The sequence below is a fragment of the Eleutherodactylus coqui genome, chromosome 1 (assembly GCF_035609145.1).
Source record: "Eleutherodactylus coqui strain aEleCoq1 chromosome 1, aEleCoq1.hap1, whole genome shotgun sequence".
Classification (NCBI taxonomy): domain Eukaryota; kingdom Metazoa; phylum Chordata; class Amphibia; order Anura; family Eleutherodactylidae; genus Eleutherodactylus; species Eleutherodactylus coqui.
In genome coordinates, this window is record NC_089837.1 from 325242910 (window position 1) to 325263248 (window position 20339).

General features: G+C 42.2%; 1 protein-coding gene across 1 annotated transcript in view; it reads left to right on the plus strand.

Annotated features, from left to right (window-relative positions):
• Positions 1-20339, plus strand: part of INTS2 (integrator complex subunit 2) — a 45855-nt gene that overhangs the window by 13351 nt on the left and 12165 nt on the right. The window contains exons 9-14 of the mRNA XM_066575098.1: positions 1320-1445; positions 4301-4372; positions 4465-4579; positions 7948-8016; positions 8507-8641; positions 13578-13860. Of these exons, the coding sequence (XP_066431195.1) occupies positions 1320-1445; positions 4301-4372; positions 4465-4579; positions 7948-8016; positions 8507-8641; positions 13578-13860 (800 nt within the window). The remainder of the gene's footprint in view (positions 1-1319; positions 1446-4300; positions 4373-4464; positions 4580-7947; positions 8017-8506; positions 8642-13577; positions 13861-20339) is intronic.

Sequence of the window (20339 nt, forward strand, 5' to 3'; positions counted from 1 at the left end):
GAGGGGGGGGGGTCGTGGTTTTCCAGAGTCTGGGGATGACCCTTCTGGTTGCGAGTATGAAGAATCTGAGGACACTGTGTTTAATACTTTTGATAGTTCCTGGGAGGACTGAGAGGAGGGCCATCTCCTGCGTGAGTCTGAGATGTGACTTACAGATGTGATTATATAGGTCAATAGTTTCCTTCCACAAGTCAGACACTCCCGGGCAACTCCACCAAATGTGGGACATGCTCTCTATGTCAGCGTTACATCTCCAACAAGTTGGTGGTGTCTGGGGGAAAATTTTATGTAGGTGGTCGGGAGTTTTGTACCATCTAGACAAAATTTTGAAATTTAACTCTTGTGCTTTACCAGCAGAGGACATTTTGTGACATAGTGTCCAGGCTCTCTCCCAGTCCTCTCTTGGTAGGCTGTGACCTAGTTCCTTTTCCCAGGCCTCTATGTATGCAGGGTTTTGGTCCTCTGTCTCTCGATTCAGCATCAGCCTATATATGGATGAAATCATGTGCCTCTGTGTGTTTGACGACATGGCCATTTGCTCAAAGGGCGTTAGCGCGCCCGTTAGGTTCACCCGGGGAGCCAGGGACCCCACAAACCCCCTCAGCTGAAAATATTGTAGCCAATAGCCAGGACGGGATCCTCTCTCATCTATGAGCTAGTTTTGCCAGAATTTTGGTGCATGTTGTTACTGTTAAGCCATACCCCCTATCCAGCTAAAACGTGGCCCTTGGCTAGCGTGGTGTGACATTATGCACCAGAAATGCATCCGGTTTTGGCTACACGCAGACACTCCAAGTTAAAGGGAAGCGGTCACTGGGTTCATACTACAAGAACTATGGGCAGCAGGGCTTTACGACAGAAATTCATGGTGTCCCCATGTAAGTGGTGGTCTGAAACATCACAGTGTTTCAGAATAAGTTTGTCACTTTAATTGGTGGAAGAAGCTCCCAAGTTTGACAGTTGGGCCGTGCCTTAACATGTTGACTAACGGGTCAACAGGGAGAGAGCTGTCACTCTGCATGCTGACGGTGGGGAGAACCCAGCGCAGTCCGTCTTTCTGACTTGAGAGCTCCGTTCCCGAGTTAAACAGGCAAACTTTAAAGTGTTGTTGTTCTGAAACACCACAATGTTTCTGAATACCACTTGCATCAGGGCACTGTGCATTTCTGTCCTGGGTTCATGCTGTCCATGGTGCAGGCAGCATGAAACCAGTGACATGTTCCCTTTAAACACTATGTAAAAATACCTGCCAGCTCTTCAACCAAAGAAGCTTGCTTTTAAGTAACGTTAATGTGTGGTGTTTTTGTGTTTGATTTTAGGCCAACGGATGAAGAAGCTGAGCAAGTGCTTCAGCTCATGACCAGCCGTCCACCTGCGACTCCTGCTGGGGTGCGATTTGTCTCCCTTTCTTTCTGCATGTTACTGGCATTTTCCACACTAGTAAGGTGAGATGTGTGGTGCTGTGTATTATTAGCCATATAGATTTCTATAATATTATTTTTTTTTCATGAGACAGTTTGATTAAATATAATCCAAAATTTTACATTGGCGTATCCCTAGAATATTCTGTAGCCTCTTCATTCGCCTGATCAGTGGTTGGAAGCCCAACAACCATCTATTGGTAGCATGTTCTATTCTAGGTACCTCATCTCTCAAAACACTCTTTAAAAAGTTATCGCCACTAATGACTTGCTGCAGTGCATGTTGAATTACTTGTAGGTAAACTTTGTTTTTTTGTCTTATGGCCCATTAACACTGAAAGATAATCGCTCAAACGATAGTTGAAGTGACTGTTTTGAGCGATCATCTTTGCATAAGTCTTACTAGCTAATTAGCTACTTAAGAGTTAATGTAGCCCCAAGAACAAAGCAGCTGTTTTGTATATGCAAACAGCTGCATTGTTCTCTGAGTTTTCAGCTGGTGTCCCGCTGAGAACTGCCAGCAGGATACTAGCTGAAAGAATACTATCTGCGCCGCCCGCTGAGAAAATCAATGTGCGGCGCTGATAGCTGTCATTGGTGATTTCTATCTTGCTAGAAATCAGCGATGAACAAATAGTGCACGATGCCCGTGCGTTTAGACACAACGATTATCGCTGAAAAGATGGCTTTTGAGCGATAATCGTTGTGTCTAAATACGCCTTTTACAGGGACACTATAGGATACAATGCCTTTGTTGCACTTTTAAACAAAGCAGCTGTGTTATCCCGAGTATACTGTTTGTTTTGGATAATGTTTTCGGTGCCTTTAAGACAGAACCATTATTATTCAGAATTTCGCTGATTTGCGGGAAATTTAATGATAATTCTTGTGTCAATGACAAACGATAATGTGTTCAGATCGTGCAGGCATAAAGGCATAAAAAGAGTGATTGCCCATGTAAACAGGCAGTTTTGAACAACTGCCTCTTTACTGGGAATGGAGGCTGGCCGGTCAGAATGATCCCCAGCCCGCTCCGACTCCATTCACTGAGCCTATTTTGGTCTTTCAGTATCAAACCTCTTTTTTTTTTTTTAAATCTTTTTTATTATTGACTCTTCCAAAAGGGCATGGCTTTTCCTAATTTTCTTTTAGCAAAACTATTTAATGTTTTTTGTTTATTTATTTATTTATTTTATTGCACTATTCTTTGGGATGCCTATTAACCTTTTATTTTTTTAATTTTTGTGAGGTGGAATAATTTCACTCTTATTTTTTGCCTTTTGCTTTTTTTTTTCTTTTGTGCCATGTATTGTGCAATATAAAAAAATGTTTAACTTTATGTTGGTGCAATTATGGCCATACTAATTTTATATAGTTTCAGTACTTTAGTTAAACAAATGCACTTTTTATGGAAAGAGTCATTTGTGCTGTGGCACATTTAGAGACACACAACGTTTCCTATTTTTCCTTTGATGTAGCCATATGATGGCTTGCTGTTTAAGGGTGGCTTTAAAGGTTATTTTGCACCATTTTGAGATGTAATTTATTGTTTTACTAAGGAATGAAACAAAATGGCAATCTTGTAAATTGTGTATTTGACGATTTAATTTTATTTTTTTTAAACGCCATGTGCGCCAGGTAACTCCGAAGTCAGCAGTTTCAGTGGGAAGCAGGCTGCATATTAAAGTCAACACCTGCTACTGATGGCATGGGCATATCTTCGGTGCCATCCACTGGACATACTGTTAAGGTCCTATTGCGTAAGAACACTGCAATTAGGATGTTATGGTACGTCCATTTGTGGTACTTTTGTAATACGATATTCTGTATGTTAGTGGACGTTAGGAAACCCTCCTGCATGTAGATTGTCTCCCTCATCTTTCCACCCTTTATGCAGCATTAAAATTAGAAAACAAAATATAATTGCTTACCTTTAGCATGTGCAGGTGCAATGTTACCTCAATGCAAAAAAAAAGGAAATATGTGCCATATTGGTTTTGTTAGGAACTATTGACAGTATCCTTTCTAGAACAAACTTTTTAGAACTATTTCTTGGTTTTCATGATTCCTTAATGGAGAAAAGCGGTAGTTCCACAACATAACTGCAACACCCTGACCCCAACATCCTCGTAATCCGGGGAAATTCTACAGTTGATCATAGACAGAAGAGGAGCGGAAAACTGTTTACACCAGTATAGGATGAACTACAATAAGACCAATATTTAAGGAGTTGTCCGGTTACTAGACCACTTTCCTGCTATAGCTCCAATGTTTTATAATGGCAAACAGAGGAGTACATACCTGTCCTCTGATGTTTGGTGATCCAGTGTCATTGCTCTGATGTCCTCCCGATAATTGTTGTGAAGATGACATCGCAGGAAGTCACCTGACTTCAGTGTCACCACTTGTTCTCCTGACATCAGCACTCACATCCTGAGTTCTATGATGCCAGGACTTCAGAATGGTTACCCTGCAGCCTCTGATTGGCTGTAACTGTTAGTTGTGCAGATGATATCACAGAAAGTCATCTATCAGCGGTAGGATGGTGGGGCAACTGCGCTGGATCCCCACGGCAGAGGGCGGGTAAGTATTGCTCTTTTTCTTATTTTAAGACACTTTGAGCTATACCATAAAAGTTGTCTGGTAACTGGACAACCCCTTTTAAAGTGATCTGAATTTGAAGAAAGCATTACCAAATGCAGCTCATCACAAGTGCTGAGTTTAGCATAATGCATGGCCGGACAACGAAACCTGCACAGCTGAACCTCCCACAGGCAAGGAAACCCAATGACCTACCTCTCTTCATGTGCTGTAATATCGGCAGCAGGCTCTGAATTGTTATAGGGAAATAATTTTTCATTTTTATATACTTGTTTCAGTACGCCAGAACAGGAGCAATTGATGTTGATGTGGCTCAGCTGGATGATAAAAGAAGAAGCTTATTTTGAAAGGTGGGCCCTTATTAAAAAAGCTGGATGCACATGTAATGTAGGCTGAATGGTTATTTTGTAATCTTAAATTACTATGAACTTGTCCTTCACAGCACAGCTGGTGTGTCCGCCTCATTTGGAGAAATGCTACTATTAGTTGCCATGTATTTCCACAGCAACCAGCTGAGTGCCATCATCGATTTGGTCTGTTCTACACTAGGAATGAAGGTAAATGAAGCTTTATTTCTGCAGGATGTAGGGGCTTGTTGCATTTTCTCATATTTTTCTAATCTTGCTATGTGAAGTAGATGCATAGCAAACTTTTCCAACTTCGGATAAAGATGATGGACTAGACCGGCGCTTGCCAAAGTGTACTTCCTCGTAGCTCTTGGGGCTCCGCAAGACCTTCTCAGGCACTCCCATGGAAGATATAGGTCTCCGCTTTACTCATTGCTGTAGCGGGGTCTGGATAGTCTGTACTGAGAAAATCACCATACAATTCCTGCGGTCGCATAACCGACTCTAGTCATGTGATCCGCCTTGCTAGAACGACCACAGGTCCTGCATGCTGATATCCTTAGTAGACACCGCTACAGGGGTTAATAGAGCCAGGACCAATGGCGGATTATAATAGGGGCGATTGAGGCGACCGTCCAGGCCTATAGTAATTCACACTGCTAAACTTCTCCCTGCATCTGAAGTGCATAGCGGCAATGGTGGACCCTCTCACTATTGGGGTGGCAATGGTGGACCCTCTCACTATTGGGGTGACAATGGTGGACCCTCTCACTATTGGGGTGACAATGGTGGACCCTCTCACTATTGGGGTGGCAATGGGGGACCCTCTCACTATTGGGGTGACAATGGGGGACCCTCTCACTATTGGGGTGACAATGGGGGACCCTCTCACTATTGGGGTGACAATGGGGGACCCTCTCACTATTGGGGTGACAATGGGGGATCCTCTCACTATTGGGGTGACAATGGGGGATCCTCTCACTATTGGGGTGACAATGGGGGATCCTCTCACTATTGGGGTGACAATGGGGGACCCTCACTATTGGGGTGACAATGGGGGGGGCGCTATCACTACTGGGGCCGCAATGGGGGAGCCTATTACTGCTTGGGCCAATATACGTGTTGCTATTACTACTGAGGCCAATGCAGGGGCCCCTCTATTACTACTGGGGCGAATATAGGGGGACGCTATTGCTACTCAGGGTGGATTTGCTGCGGAATTTACAGTATCTGTAGCCGCAAAGTGGATGAGATTTTGAAAATCTCATCCACCCTCTGGAAAAAAATCTGCAGAAAACCTGTTTGGATATTGACATGTGGTGCAAGATTTAATTCCACCGCATGTTAATTTTAAATGTAATATATATCAATAGCCCATCCAGTGCTCCAGCTATCCTCCCTGTTTTTCTTCTTTTTTTTTTTACACGGCCTGGTCCTATTTATAAGGATGGAGGTAAAAATCATATGTTGGGATAAGCTACGCCTCTAACCCCTTCCCTTGACCACACCCTCTGTCCCGAGGCTCCACGAGAAACTTTTGCTTCAAAAACAGCTACATGGATGAAAGTTTGGGAACCACTGGTCTAGACTACTTCCATGCAACAAGCCAGTTCATGATTCCAGACTTGCTTGGTATACTCTATATTGACAAAAGTATTGGGTCACCCACTAGTTCTGTGCTATCAGGCGAAGGGAATATGCAAACTGGATGTGTGAGCAGTAGGTATAAAGCAGAGTATCACGCAGGTGTATCTCAGCACGGAAACCATCAGAATGCCACGAGGTGTAGAGTTGGCAGACTTCCAAAGGGCTATGGTAGAGGGATGTCACCTGAGTAACCAATCAGTATAGGACATCGCAGCACTTTTGGACCTTCCAAAGTCCACTGTTGGCAACCTTATTTCGAAATGGAAAGCATCTGGTGTGTGCGGTGCAGACATGTTTGTGGAGAATCTGTAAACTATCAGAACATGGACAATGAAGCTCTGTATGAGCTGTGAAGGCATCACACACTGGTCATTGGAACATCCCTTAGCACCAGAACCATTCGTAGGAAACTGCATGCAAAGGGTTACCATGGGTGAGTGGCTGCATACAAGCCCAACATCACAGCAGTGAATGCACAGAGGCGCCTGTAATGGTGCTTGAAGCATCGTTCTTGGACTGCAAATGAGTAGAAGCAAATGTTGTTGACCGCTGAAACGCAGCACACCATATTCCCGTTAGATGGCCGCACTTGGGTCAGCAGTTGCCTGGGGAGCAGTTTCTACGCGACGGCATTGTCCAGCGCTGAAACTTGAAGGAGGTTCTCTTACGGTAAAGTTGTTTCTGCTGGGAAGGACTTAGGCCATTAGTTATAGTGAAGTCTACCCTCAATGCCCATGGTTATAGAGACATTCTGGACAGTGTGGCATCACCTACCCTGTGGCAATGCTTTGGTACAGCTGTGTCTCTACCAACATGACTGAGCACAATGTCATCCAGCACGCAGTGTTGAGGCTTAGTTTGAAGAGCAGAACGTCTATAAACATCATTGGCCGGCCCAAAGTCCGTATCTCAATCTCATCGAGCATCGTTGGAATGAACTAGAACATTGTTTCTGTGCACTCCCAACATGCCAATCATCCCCCACATCAGTCTCTGAAGCTCTCCTTGAGGAATGGAGGCAAATTCCTCCACACATCTCTCAGAATGTGGTGGAAAGCACCCTAGAGGGGTTACTGCAGTCATTGAGGCCAAAGGCAGCCCAACACCATATTGAAAAATGTGAATAAAATTGAATTTCATCACCTCGTATCTTTGTCCCAATACTTTTGTCAATATCATATGTATGTAGGTATCACCATATGCTCTTATGAAAAACGATTAATATAGCTGTATAAATACCTTGTTACCTCTTTATTGTACAAGTGTCAATCCATTACTCACCATATCAGCCATTTGTCATAGCACTAAAAACTGTGGCCATGGTTTTTAGATATAGCACCTTGATACGTTCTTTTATGGGAAAATGTTGCATCATTGCAGCACCATTATCGGCATGTACGATTGTACCCTTATTTCAAAGGTAACGTTACATCCCTCTAGAATAACCCAGATATTTGTGGGAGGTATAATTTCTGGAGCCTCTGCTCCCAATCTCTTCCTGTCTGGTGGGCAGATGGTGGGTTTCAGGTCTGCTTTCTATGGTGTCAGCATTTGCTTTACTGTGCCTGTGCAGGTTGTGTGCAAAAACTGTGAAGCAAATGACCTGGATCTTACAAGATGTAATTTTCATGTTGAGGGTAAAGGTCTAGAGGTCAGAAATTCAAGTAAGGAGGCCATGACAGAATACATTTAACTGGGACACCACAAGAGAGTCCTTTATTGCCCTAAAAAGAAGGTAAAATGTCTGCTTGACTTGAAAATGTGCAGGCTAAAAGATGTTATAACCCCTTAGCATCCATGTAAGAATTGTAAAGTTTTTTTTTTTTTGTATTTGTATTCCCTGTATCTCTATACAATCACGTAAATTAGTTATGATTTATTCAGACAAGTGTAGAAAGTTTTACATTTGTTCCTTTTTTTTCCTCTTCTAGATTGTCATTAAACCAAGTTCTCTAAGTAGAATGAAGACCATTTTCACTCAGGAGATCTTTACAGAGCAGGTAAAATCATATATTTTGTTATGACCTATACCAAGTTTTTAGGTTTTTGTTATATAACCATAAGACAGACATTTTTGTCTTGGTTTTTTGTTCTTAGAAGGATGAGCCATGTTTGAGAATTAATGGGGTTTTCTGAGTCAATTTCTTTTTAGACTGGAGGCAATGGTGAAAAATAATAAAATAACATTTTTTCTTCGCCGCCTCAATTTAAATCCTTCAGTCCGTTTCATGTACAGACTGACGACTGCAGCCAATCATGGCGCACAGCAGGGCCCTGTGATTCACTGCAGCAGTCAACCTGTATATGTAACTCCCTGCAGGACATAAACTAATCCAGCGAGGAGAACAGGAGATGCACTTCTGTGTTCCCTGTTGTATTTTGTAATTCATTTGGAAATTGCAAATGAAAGTTGAAAAAAATGCAATATATGTTTCTATCTATTTTTAAGCAGAAGTGTATGATTTTTGTTGATTTATGTCTTGTATTCAGGTGGTCACAGCCCATGCAGTTCGGGTGCCCGTCACTAGTAATCTGAGTGCTAACATTGCTGGCTTTTTACCTATTCACTGTATATATCAGCTACTCAGAAGTCGAGCTTTCACCAAGCACAAAGTATCAATAAAGGTAGGAAGCTACCAAGCTCTTAAAGAGGTTGTCCAGCTTTAAACTATTGATGGTCTTTCCTCAGGATAAGCCATAAGTGTCTGTACAACAGTCTTTTTGTGAACTCGGTGGGCCTCATTTATCAATACCATTTAAAAGAAAAACTTTCCCATAGCCTCCAATGAGAGCACAGCTTTCATTTTACCACAGTAGTTTCCAAAATGAAAGCTGCACTCTGGTTGCCACGGGCTACAAAGGCAGTATTTTCTTTTTTTTTTTTTTTTTTTTTTAGACCGTTTTGATAAATGAAGTGTAGTGTGTTCATGCATTGTGTCCTTATACAGTTATACATGAAGATTGTGACAACTTTGGTATTGGTTAACTGCAGGGCAGGATGGTGGACAGAGATGTTCAAAGTCACTCCAATACAATGGATTTCTCTTTTAAACTGGTCTCCTACCAGCTTTTATTTGCAGTGCTTTATGTAACACAGTAATGCAAAACCTGGCTGTCTGGCCACTCGCTAAACATTTAGCTTTTCCTCTCTCTATCAGGGGCCAGGCCTACGGTCCACTCCTCATAACAGACACATGTCCACTCAAGTGGCTCCCACAGGCCTTTAGCATAAGCCTTTGTTTTCCATGGTTTGGGGGCCACATCTGAGAGGCTCACACCTATTTTATTGAGCCCTCTCAAGTGATACATAAATAAGCTCATTAGACAGCCCGAAAACTGGACTGCATGGATGGAGTGGTGTCTGCCCTTCTCTTCCCCAGCTCCAGCAATCCAAGCGTTCTTTCCCCTAGGTTACACTGTTTTAACTCAGTTAAAGCAGAGAAATACTGTTTTTTTCTCCACTACATTCATCATGCTTGCCGACAACTTAGCCCTTTAGTTGCTGTAATACGACAACCTGTGACCACTTTGCGATGGTGCATGTGTAGACAGTTTCTTATAAGTCCTGCCAAGTCTGCAGGATGGAACCGGAACTCTTAACTTGGCCTCCAAACGTTGACCCAGTAAGAACTAGTGCACATTCAGTGAGTTTTATTATGTAATGTATATATTAGAGTAATAGCAAGTAGTGGTATGTTTTTAAATGACTGTAACCTGTATAGACAAATGTGATGTTCTATGAAATGGTAAAGGCAAAGCTCTTATGCTGATTCAGGGAAATGTATTTGTGTGATACTGTGCAGGCAAGAGCACTGTGATGATGGCTCTTCTTACAGTCTGCTAATGGCATTAAGAAGCTTGTTCAGACAACTCTGCATGTAGGAATGCATGACCCAACTATGACTTTAGCTTAGAAGTTAATGTGAGAGCTTAGCTTGCTCTTGACAAGTACATTAACACATTCTTTCCCAGTGATTCTATGGAAAGGAGTGTGTAATGGTTTTTAATGACTTTTATTTATAAATTTGTTTACACAAACATTTGAAGTGCGCAAACAATACTAAAATAAAACAACGAAAGCCGTTCTTGAAAAAATTGTTACCATGCACACCTTCATCACGGACAAACAATTCAATCTTTGTTACAACCAATCCCCTTTCTTCAGATTGCGCACCCAAAGGAGAAAGACCACCGACATATAAAACTGCCTTCAAGAGAACCCCATAAATATCCCCCAATTCAGTAGCTGAGCATCCAGTCTACATCTCCCAAACTTAATGGGGTTTTTAGGGACTTTTTAAAACATTTTCCAGCCTTAAAATTGTGCAAAATAATGAAATACATACTTATTTTGGAGGTTTTTTGTCCAGAGCTGGAACCCTGGTGCTCGCCACTAAGAATCCGAAAGAAGCAGGTTGGCAGTCATGTGCCATACATTGTGCATGTGAACTAGCCTATTGTTTTTGTCCTAGGATTCCTTTGGAAATGCCATATTCAGATGGACCTGTAGGCTAAACTAAAACCAAAGGTTTTCATTAGTTTCTGGCATTTGTGCCGAACAGAATAGCATAGTTGACCATGCTGTTTCCCTAACTCCTATAAAAGTGAATGGGAGTTGCGTAAACCGCTTAGTCTGGAACCTACACTGTTTCCTCAACTTAGAATTTTCAGAAACAGCATACCTGACTTTGCTGCACAATTTCCATCATTACCATTAACTTCTAGAGAAGTTCTAGAAATGGTTTAGAACAGCCAGTTCTACTGTTTTCATAATCCATGCAGCTATTTCTGTTTCAGCTATGGTTGACTGAGATGGTAATACCCCATAAAGAGAGGGCTACAAGTACAGAATATATAGCTCCCACTTCAACCTGCTGCAGCTCAGGCTAGATTGTAGCTAGAGTCACAATCCTGGTTTTGTCTTAAAGCTTGAGCCTAGAGCCTTTTCCAAGCAGCTCCCCCTGTATCACACTGCTGCCTGAGGTGTGCTCAGGTAAGTGGTAATGTCCTTTTCCAGTTGTGTGAGCAAAAGCTTGGAAAATACAGGAAGATGGGCTTAAAGCGGTTTTCCTGTCCTGGTAAATTATGGAATACCACTAGTGTATGCCATTCTTTACCAAATCAGAAGGAAAAAAATGAACAGTAGAACTCACAACCTGATGCCGTTCTGCTGCTGCAACATTGTTTCATCACTTGAATTGGTTGTAGCTGCACAGCCCATGATAGGAGCATTACTGTGCAGAAAAACAGCTGGAGGTCACATGCCTCATTTTGTTATTGGGATTCAATTGGTTCCAAGAGGTTGGAACTCCACCAGCCAATAAGTAATGGTATATCATAGTGATATGCCATTACTTTAATAGACAAAAATACTTTATGTATTACTGACTTTAGGTTCAATTTTAATAACTTATATGTACTATAATTACTCAAAATTTGATGACATAATAGAAGGCAAGATTTTCAAATCTTGCCTTCTATGTCCTAGGTACTGGAGAAATTTAAACGGGGATTTCAAAAGTCAGGGCCACCAAGAATATCTGCTGAATAAAAAGCGATATGAATAGGAAACCTTTTGTAGAATGGAATGTAGGGGAAACTTTTTGGCACTATGGTGGTGCCTGTCTGCCATCATGGGGGAAGTCATCTTGGATCATCCCAAGAAATTGCACTGGAAAAGGGGTCATGAGATACATGATTTAAGGGTAGAATTTAATCAGAAATTGATAGATGCTGTTTTTTTTTTTTTTTTTTACTACTGGCAACCATTTGAATAAAGTTAATTTTGAGCTATGTGCTATGGCAAACACTAATTTGCATGTCTTTGCAGGTAACAGAAAATGCCTTTAACAGTCCAGAACAGAACTGAGATCATCCTGATTGTTTCTAACAGAAGTTCATGTGAGGTGACTGAGGCTTTCAATCAAGGACATCCAGGAAGACAGCCAGTGAGTGCACAAACTATCATGAAACTGATTCAGAAGTTCAGGGAAACTGGTAGTGTCCAGGACAAACTAAGAACTGGGCGTTTGTATAGGTACCACTTAAGTGTCTTAAGGATCCTTGCAAATAAGGGAGATGGAACAATGCCTCCACAGCTCCACCTATTGGAAGGCAGCATTCCTTCAAGTCAATGTCAGACTTTTTTTGCAAGCCTCGTAGCAATGACCGGGAATTGAAAGCAAAGCCGGAATCCATACACAGACAGGTGTTTCGGGGTGTTTGTCCCTCATCAGTGTGCAGTAGGTTTCTGGCTTTGCTAGAGAGAGGCCTGTGATGTGACAGTTGGTAGACTGGCACCATGCTCCGATGCCAGTCTTCTGGTGCCTTTCTGTAGACTCTTCGTGAAAATAGCTAGCACAGCTGTCAACACCTGGGGATTGGAAACGCTGCTAGGGCAACCAGTTCTCGGTTTGTCCTGAACACTACTTAGTTTCCCTGAACTTCTGAATCCGTTTCCTGACAGTTTGTGCACTCACTGGCTGTTTTTCTGTATGCTCTTGTTTGAAAGCCTGGATTGCTTCATGTGAACTTTTGTTACTGACCATGAGGATGATCTTAACTCTCTCCTGGATTGTTAACTGCATCTTCTGGTACCTGAAAATAGCTGCTATTAGGGTTTTCCATACCACAAAATTCAACACAACTTTATTAATACTAATCATGACATCATCCTTAACTGGAAAATGTCAAAGAGTTGAATAGGCGGCGCTCACTTATTCAGATGTCCCAGAACGTCATTCAGATTGGAAATGAAAAGATGGATGTGGACACTAGGTTCAAGCTGATGGTGACTGTACCCAAATTGATACAGGCACCTAGTGCGCTGTAGAGCTGCTACAGGAGGCTCCAATCATAAATATGGTGGAAAATGGACGTAGTTGTGGAAAAAAATGACTACCTATCATTTGTTCATGAACTTGTACCCTTAAATCATGTATTCCATGACCCACTTTCAGTTGACGTTTCTTGGGCTGAATGCAAGATTGCTGCCATCAAGATGGCTAACAGGCACCACCATAGTTACAAAACATTTTTGCCAACTCTTGTTTTCTAGGCGTTTTACAAAATTTCCTACTTATAATCCTTTTCGTTCAGAAGAAGATATTCCTGGTGGCTCTCCATTTTTAATTACACTGTACTTGGCTGTTTCGGCATGACCTACAGTTCTGCCCAATTCATGACACTTCTTCACTGTAGTACTAAACCAAACTACATGAATGCGAGAGTATTACTGGGTACTGCAGTGAAGAGGCCATGCTATGCTGTCATGTTGCTGTTGACTGGTGGAAATATTGGTGTTGGCTCCTACTCATCTTATACTCCTATTGTAAGGATGAGTTATAAGTGTTCTGGAATACCCCTTTAAACCCCTATGAATTTGTTTTGAGAGTGGGTTGCATACTGTATCACTTCAGTATTCCTACACCGAGTATGCACAAAAGTTGTCATATCCTGTAAGAATATTAAAGCCCTGTACTGTAGAAAAAAATGGAATAGTTGTCTTGTGCATGAAACACCCCAAGATGACTTCTTACTTCTAATGATCTCTTGCTCTTAGGACTGGATCTACACACAGATTTGTGAGACGACTACTCCTCTGCATCAGCAGCTGATTCCACTTGTTGATGTGTACATTAACTCTGTAATCACTCCTGCCTCAAAGTCCAGCCCAGAAGCCACCAACAAACCAATCACTGAGCAAGAAATATTGAAAGTTTTCCAGGGTCACGCAGGAGAGAATTCACGTCAAAACCAATGCAACAAAATTACTACTCAGTTGCTGTTACTTTACTACCTTCTCTCTTATGAGGAAGCTTTATTGGCCAATTCAAAAACATTAGGTAGGTAATTTAGTTTTATTTGTTCATATGCTATTAATACAGCATTCTGGTGTTGGAACCAATAAATCGGAAGTCCTATGACCTTTTTCTATAGCTACAGGGGGTACCATAAATATCAAATGCTGCACAACCAAAAGTAAAAAATATTTTGCCATCTAACTTTATGGGAACTTCTGCAGTATTCCATTTTTTAATTTCAATGGTTTTTATTGATTGCGAAATCAGGTATATTACATTATAACATGCATATTATTCACATAAGGTTACATCGCATTGCATCTTAACTATGATTACCACTTTTTCACAATTGTTTTTAGATAACAGAAGGGTGGGGGGGAAGGTTAGGGGTATGGGGAGTAAGGGGGGGGGGGACTTGGAACAAAGGAAGGGAAGGGGGGGAGAGAGGAGGAGTTTGAGTGCATTACACTTCCAATCAATCAGTACTTCTGATCAACATAGAGCCCCTATAGGGGGGGGGGGGGAGGATAGGCTTTTCAGATCCCTATTCCCGGTTTATCTTAATTTGGCTCCCAAGGGATTGTGTTTTTTTGGGTTGCTCTAATCCAGGGTTGCCATGTTTCTTTAAATTTGGTCATTTTATTTTGTTTTGTTGCAAAGATTTTTTCGAGTATGCTGTGTTCTGATAGCATTTTAGTGAGGTTATTTGGTGTAGGGGGTTTGGTAGATTTCCAGTTTCTGACTATCAATAATTTAACGCATAGTAACATGTGTCAAATGAATTTTCTGCATTGGGGTGGAAATTCATCTACCTCTAATAACAGGATTGCTGTTTGGGGTTTTAGTTTGATTTTAATTCCCCAGAGTTTTTGAGCGATCGTAGGTATCGCGTACCAAAGGGGGCACAGGGCGGGGCATTCCCAGAATATGTGCGTGAGAGAACCTTTTTCTTCACATCCCCTCCAGCATTTTCCCGAGTTCTCTGGGAACATCCGGGCCAGTTTTAGGGGGGCATAGTACCACCTTGTTAATGTTTTCTGGTGGACTTCTAATAGATTGGCACTTAAGGTGCATTTAAATGCCCAGTTGCATGTTTTTGTCCAATAGTCAGTGTCGTAAGATACTTTTAAGTCTTTTTCCCAATTTAGTATGTGCATTTTTTTTGTCTGTTCTGATCCTCTTTCGCTTCTCCATTGTATATTTCATACCATTGTTTCAGCTTATTTTTTGGGAGGTTTCGAGCGAATAGTAGGTTATACAGATGTGTCGGTAGTGAGATTGTGAAGTTTTTATTATTTGTCAAGTAGCTTTTTATTTGCATGTATTGAAGTATGTCTAGGTTGTTGAGTTTCGTGTTCTCGCAAAAGACTTAACTGTATGGACCGTAAAGCTGATAATATTAAAAAGTAACTTTTATTAGAAATAACTAAAATAAGGAAACTCGTGTTTTTTGTAAACTCGTGTTCTCGCAAAGTTTATTGAACGGTATCAATTTAGCGTCTTCTAGAATGTCTGATAAGTAATTTATTCCCTTTTGTTTCCAGGCCTTTAATGTTGTGTTGGGGATTAATATTTCCAGAGCCTCTATCGGTATTGGTATATCTTTCCTAGGGGCATGTGATTTAGTCCTTTCCAGGGCGGCCAACCATGTTTCCATTGATGTTTTGATAGATGGGTAATTTGGAATCTTTACGTTTGGGTTAATTGCTCCTGCTAGCAACATTGTGCAGAGATCTTTTCCCTTACCCAAGTGTTTTTCTATCGCTGGCCAGCTAGATTCCTGAGGGGTGCACCAGGCTCTCAGTTGTTGCATGGTCGTGGCTCTATAATACGCTTCTATGTTGGGTACCCCCATTCCGCCTCTTCCCCTAGGGGAGTAGAGTATGGCGGCCGCCATTCTCGGTCTCTTTTTTTTTTTTTCCAGATGAACGATAACATTTGATTTTGTAGTTCTTTTAGGAGGCTCTGAGGAATGGGAACGATCATTGTTCTGAGGATATATAAGATTTTTGGTAGGGCCATCATCTTGTATAGCACTGTCCTTCCAGCCACGTGGGCTCTGTTTTGTCGTATCTATCTAGTTCTTTTTGGAGGGAGTTGATTAGAGGAGTCAGGTTTGTTGACAGCAGCTTATTTAGAGGGGTTGTGAGTTTGAGGCCTAGGTATGGCACTTCCTCTGATTCCCACGAAAATGGGAATTCTGTTTGTATTAATTCCTTCGTGTTTTTCTTTGTTTATTCCCAATATTTGGGATTTATGGGCATTGATTTTATAGTAGGATACCCTGCCAAACTCGTTGATGTTTTTTGTTATTGCTCTCAAGGATGTGGTTGGGTGGGTCATTATCAATGCCACGTCATCGGCGAATAATCCAATCTTGTGTTGGCGATGTGACACAGGGATTCCTCTAATCTCTGGGTCCATTCTAATTTTTTCAGCAAAGGGTTCGATTGTTAATACAAATAGCAGGGGGGATAAAGGGCACCCCTGTCGGGTCCCATTGGTGATGTGGAAACTGTTGGACAGAACTCCGTTGGCCAATACTTTTGCTGTTGGGGAGGAATATAAAGCCTGTATAGCTCCAAGTATCTCTCCTTTGAAACCAAATTTGTCTAGGACTGCAAATGCGTAGCCCCAATGTATTCTGTCGAACGCCTTCTCTGCATCCAAGGGGAGGAGCAGAGAAGGCGTTCGCATTTCTGTCACCGCCGCCAGGAGGTCCAAAATCCTTCTCTTGCCGTCTGAGGCTTGGCGGCCCAGGGTGAAACCAACCTGATCGCTATGTATCAGGTTTGGTATGATTACCATGAGTCTCTGGGCCAGAATTTTTGCATAAATCTTTGTGTCGCTGTTGAGCAGAGAGATTGGCCTACAGTTAGCCGGGGATGAGTGGTCTTTATCTGGTTTTGGGATCGTAACTATAGTCGCTTGGAGCATTTCTGTTGGAAGTTGGCCTACTTTCATGGCTGCGTTATATGTTTTGGCAAGGTGTGCTGATAGGTCTTTTCCGAATGTTTGGTAATACTCATTAGTGTACCCGTCCGGGCCAGGGGCTTTCTCTGTTTTAAGATTTTTGATTATTTTAAGGATTTCTTGTTCAGAAATTGGGGTATTGAGTTCCTCCAACTGTTCCTCCTTTAGTTTCGGAAGTTTAATCTCGCTTAGGAATTTTTTTATGCTGTCTGCATCTGGTTGTGCTGTTGAGTTATCGTTTTTCAGATTATAGAGTTTAGCATAAAATTTAGAGAATGCCTCTGCTATGCCCCTAGGGCTACTAGTTTTCTGTCCCGTGTCTGGTTCTATTATGTGTGGTATTCTGGCCTTGATGCGTTTTTGTTTGACTTTCCTGGCCATGTAGCTGCTAAATTTGTTGTTTTCTGTGTAGTAGGTGGTGTTGTATGATTTGATGTGTCTTTCGTGGTCCAGCATTAGGTGGTCTCTTATTTTTTGTCTAACTTTGAGTAGGTTTCTATGTTTCTCTTCTGAGGGGTTGTGTTGTACCTCTAGTTCTAGATCTCTTGATGTTGTGAGAAGATCCATTAGTTTCTTGTTTTTTTTCTTTTTTATATCTAGATCCCTGCTGGATCATCAGTCCCCTTATTACTGTTTTGTGTGCAGACCATAGTGTAAATGGGCTGATGGGTGTATTTGTTACAAAATATTCTTTTATGGCGGTACATATTTGATTCTTGTAGGGGTCAGCTCTCATCAAGTAGCTATTATTTCTCCAAATTTTGGGGAGGAACTCAGATTTTGAGAGTCCCAGAGATAAAAATACAGGGGCGTGATCCGACCACGACGCGGTTCCTATCGTGATTATCTTTACCCTTGGTAGTAGAAAGAAATCAGTCAGGAACATATCTATTCTCGTGAAGCTCTTATGTCTCATGGAGTAGAACGTATACTCCCTCGAGTTCCCGTTCACGCATCTGAAGATATCATAAAGTTCTTCTTTTATGATCCATGGGGTTAGAGTGGGCGGTTTTGATTTCCCCTTGCTATTGGTATCTAGTTCTCTATTGGCGATTATATTAAAGTCGCCACACAATAAGAGCTGGCCCCTTTGACATTTCTTGACTTTATGCATTAATTTGTTGAGAAAACTTAGCTGAGAAGAATTTGGTGCATATATATTTACCAGAGTCATCAAATATCCATTTATCTCACATATCAGGATAATATATCTGCCTCTCTCGTCTATTACAGAATTATGCATTTTCAGTTGCATAGAGTCTTTAAACGCTATGAGGACTCCTGCCCTTTTTTTGTCTGTATTAGACATGAAAATTTCTGGAAACTTGGGGTGGGAAAATTTAAGATGCTTTCCTTTTATAAAGTGAGTCTCTTGTAGACACAAGATGTCCGTGTGTGAAGCTAACGCGTCCTTCCAGAGGGCGGCCCTTTTGTAGGGGGAATTAAGCCCCTTAACGTTAAGGGACATCAGTTTAGTGTCCGTTGTGATATATTATTACCTTGCTTTGTATTTCGGATATATTTACCGTATTCTCCTTCCCGCTGACAGGATGATGAAGGGGTTTCCTCTCCGTTGTGTCCTCTTCGTTCTGTTGTAGCTCGGCTTGCGTTGAGGTGGATTCTGGTGCACTCCTCCATGTTAGGGGGTGTTGGGATAGGGGTTGGGGAAAACCTAAATAAGTGGAAGAAAACAAACTTATAACAGTTAGTATTTCAGTTACCCTCTTTGGACGTGCCAGCGTCCGCATAAGGGAACCTTTCCTTCTTGGGGAGGGAAACTGTCCAGCCGTTGTGTGGCCCGGCTAACTTTGTAGCATTGTTAAAGAAGAGTATAACTTGTAGAAGAAGATGAATGGTGATCTTTGGTTTCAACTTTTTATGAACGGAGAAATTTCAGCTGGTGACTTCAGCGGTTGGGTACTTTGTTCCACTCAGCATTGAGGTGCGTAGGTTGGTTTTCTGTTGTGAGCCCCCACTTATTTAGAAGTTGCTGGCCTTCCTCTGGCTTTTGGATGACGAGGGTTTTCTCGTTTCTTTTTATGATCAGTTTAGGCGGGAAACCCCATTTGTATGGCATGTTGTTCTCGCGTAGCGTTTGTGTGATGTTTCGGAATTTCCTCCTCATTTGTAATGTGGCTTGAGAAAGATTCGTCTACAGCTTTATTTGTTCATAAGGCATTGGGAGGTTTTGGCTCTTTCTTGCTGCGTTTAGCAGGGCTTCTTTCACATGAAAGAAATGGATTCTTATTATCACATCCCTAGGTAGGTGGTCTGGGATCGTTTTCGGGCGAGGGAGTCTGTGTGCCCTGTCGATTATTCTTTCTTCCTCTGTTGTTTGGCAGCGTGTTTTTTATTAGCTTTTGGACATATTCTTTAAGCTCGTGCTGCGTCACTGTTTCTGGGATTCCCCGGAGCTTTACATTATTTCGCCGGTTTCTATCCTCCATATCTGCTACTTTACTTTTGAGTGCTTCTAATTCTTCTTCAACGCTATAGTGTGCGTCGATAAGGTCGTTGTGGGAGGATGTGAACTCAGCGAACTTATTCTCTATATGGTCCACTCTTGTGCCTAACTCTGTCAGAGAGGAGTTAAGGGAGGCTGAGACAGCTTGTAAGTCCTTTTGTATAGACTCCCTCAGTGCCATCACCATTTGCTTTATGAATATCTCCGATGCTGCCTGTTCTGTGCAGCTCAGACTCTGAACAGGGTCCTCAGTGTCACCTGTGGTTTGCCTAGAGTTAGGGGAGCAGGTGATTAACTGCCCAGGGACATTGCTTTGTGGGGTGCTGCGAGCAGTCAGCTCTGCTAATTCTTGCTGTTGCTGCTTCTGCAGCGTGGGAAGCTTGCTCAGCGCTGGTGTGTCGGGCGCCATCTTGCCTAGCCCTGTCTGTGCACCCAGAGCTCTTTTGGGTGATCCCTGGGGTGGGGGAGCGATGGGAGACCCCCTACCTTTGCCATTCTGAGGGATGCTTCCTTTGGCTGTCGCTCCTGCTGTGGTCCGCTGCTCCCGCTTACCGGCGTCTCTCTCCTCCTCTGCTCCTACATGCGAGCGGGCTAAGAAGAACGAGGTGAGTTGCTGCGGTCCCGTTCTGGCTTTTCTTCTAGCTGCCATGTCGCACCGCTGTGTGCTGTAATCTCCGGTGAGCTTGCCTGCTTAGTTTCACTCTTCTCAGTGCTTTATGTTGCTTGTATACGGCCGGGTCTCACGGAGTTCAGAGAGATGCGGCCGCTCCGGTCTCCATCCAGGCAACGCCCCCAGTATTCCATTTTTTTAATAGCTAATGGTTTTTGTGTTGCTAATACAATCTAACTTGTCCTTATAATTGTCTTGCACCACACATCTGCGCTGCGGAATAAGTTGGCGCTATACAAATAAAGATTATTATTATTATTATCTGCTTCATCTCTGCATATTCTATTTTCTAAATGTTTACTTTGATAAAATTGCTCTTCAAACGAAAACTGCCCGTATTTACATGTACCGATTATTGCTCATTGTCAGTTGTTTGTTGTAAGACCACTTTCACCTGTATAATTTATATGCATT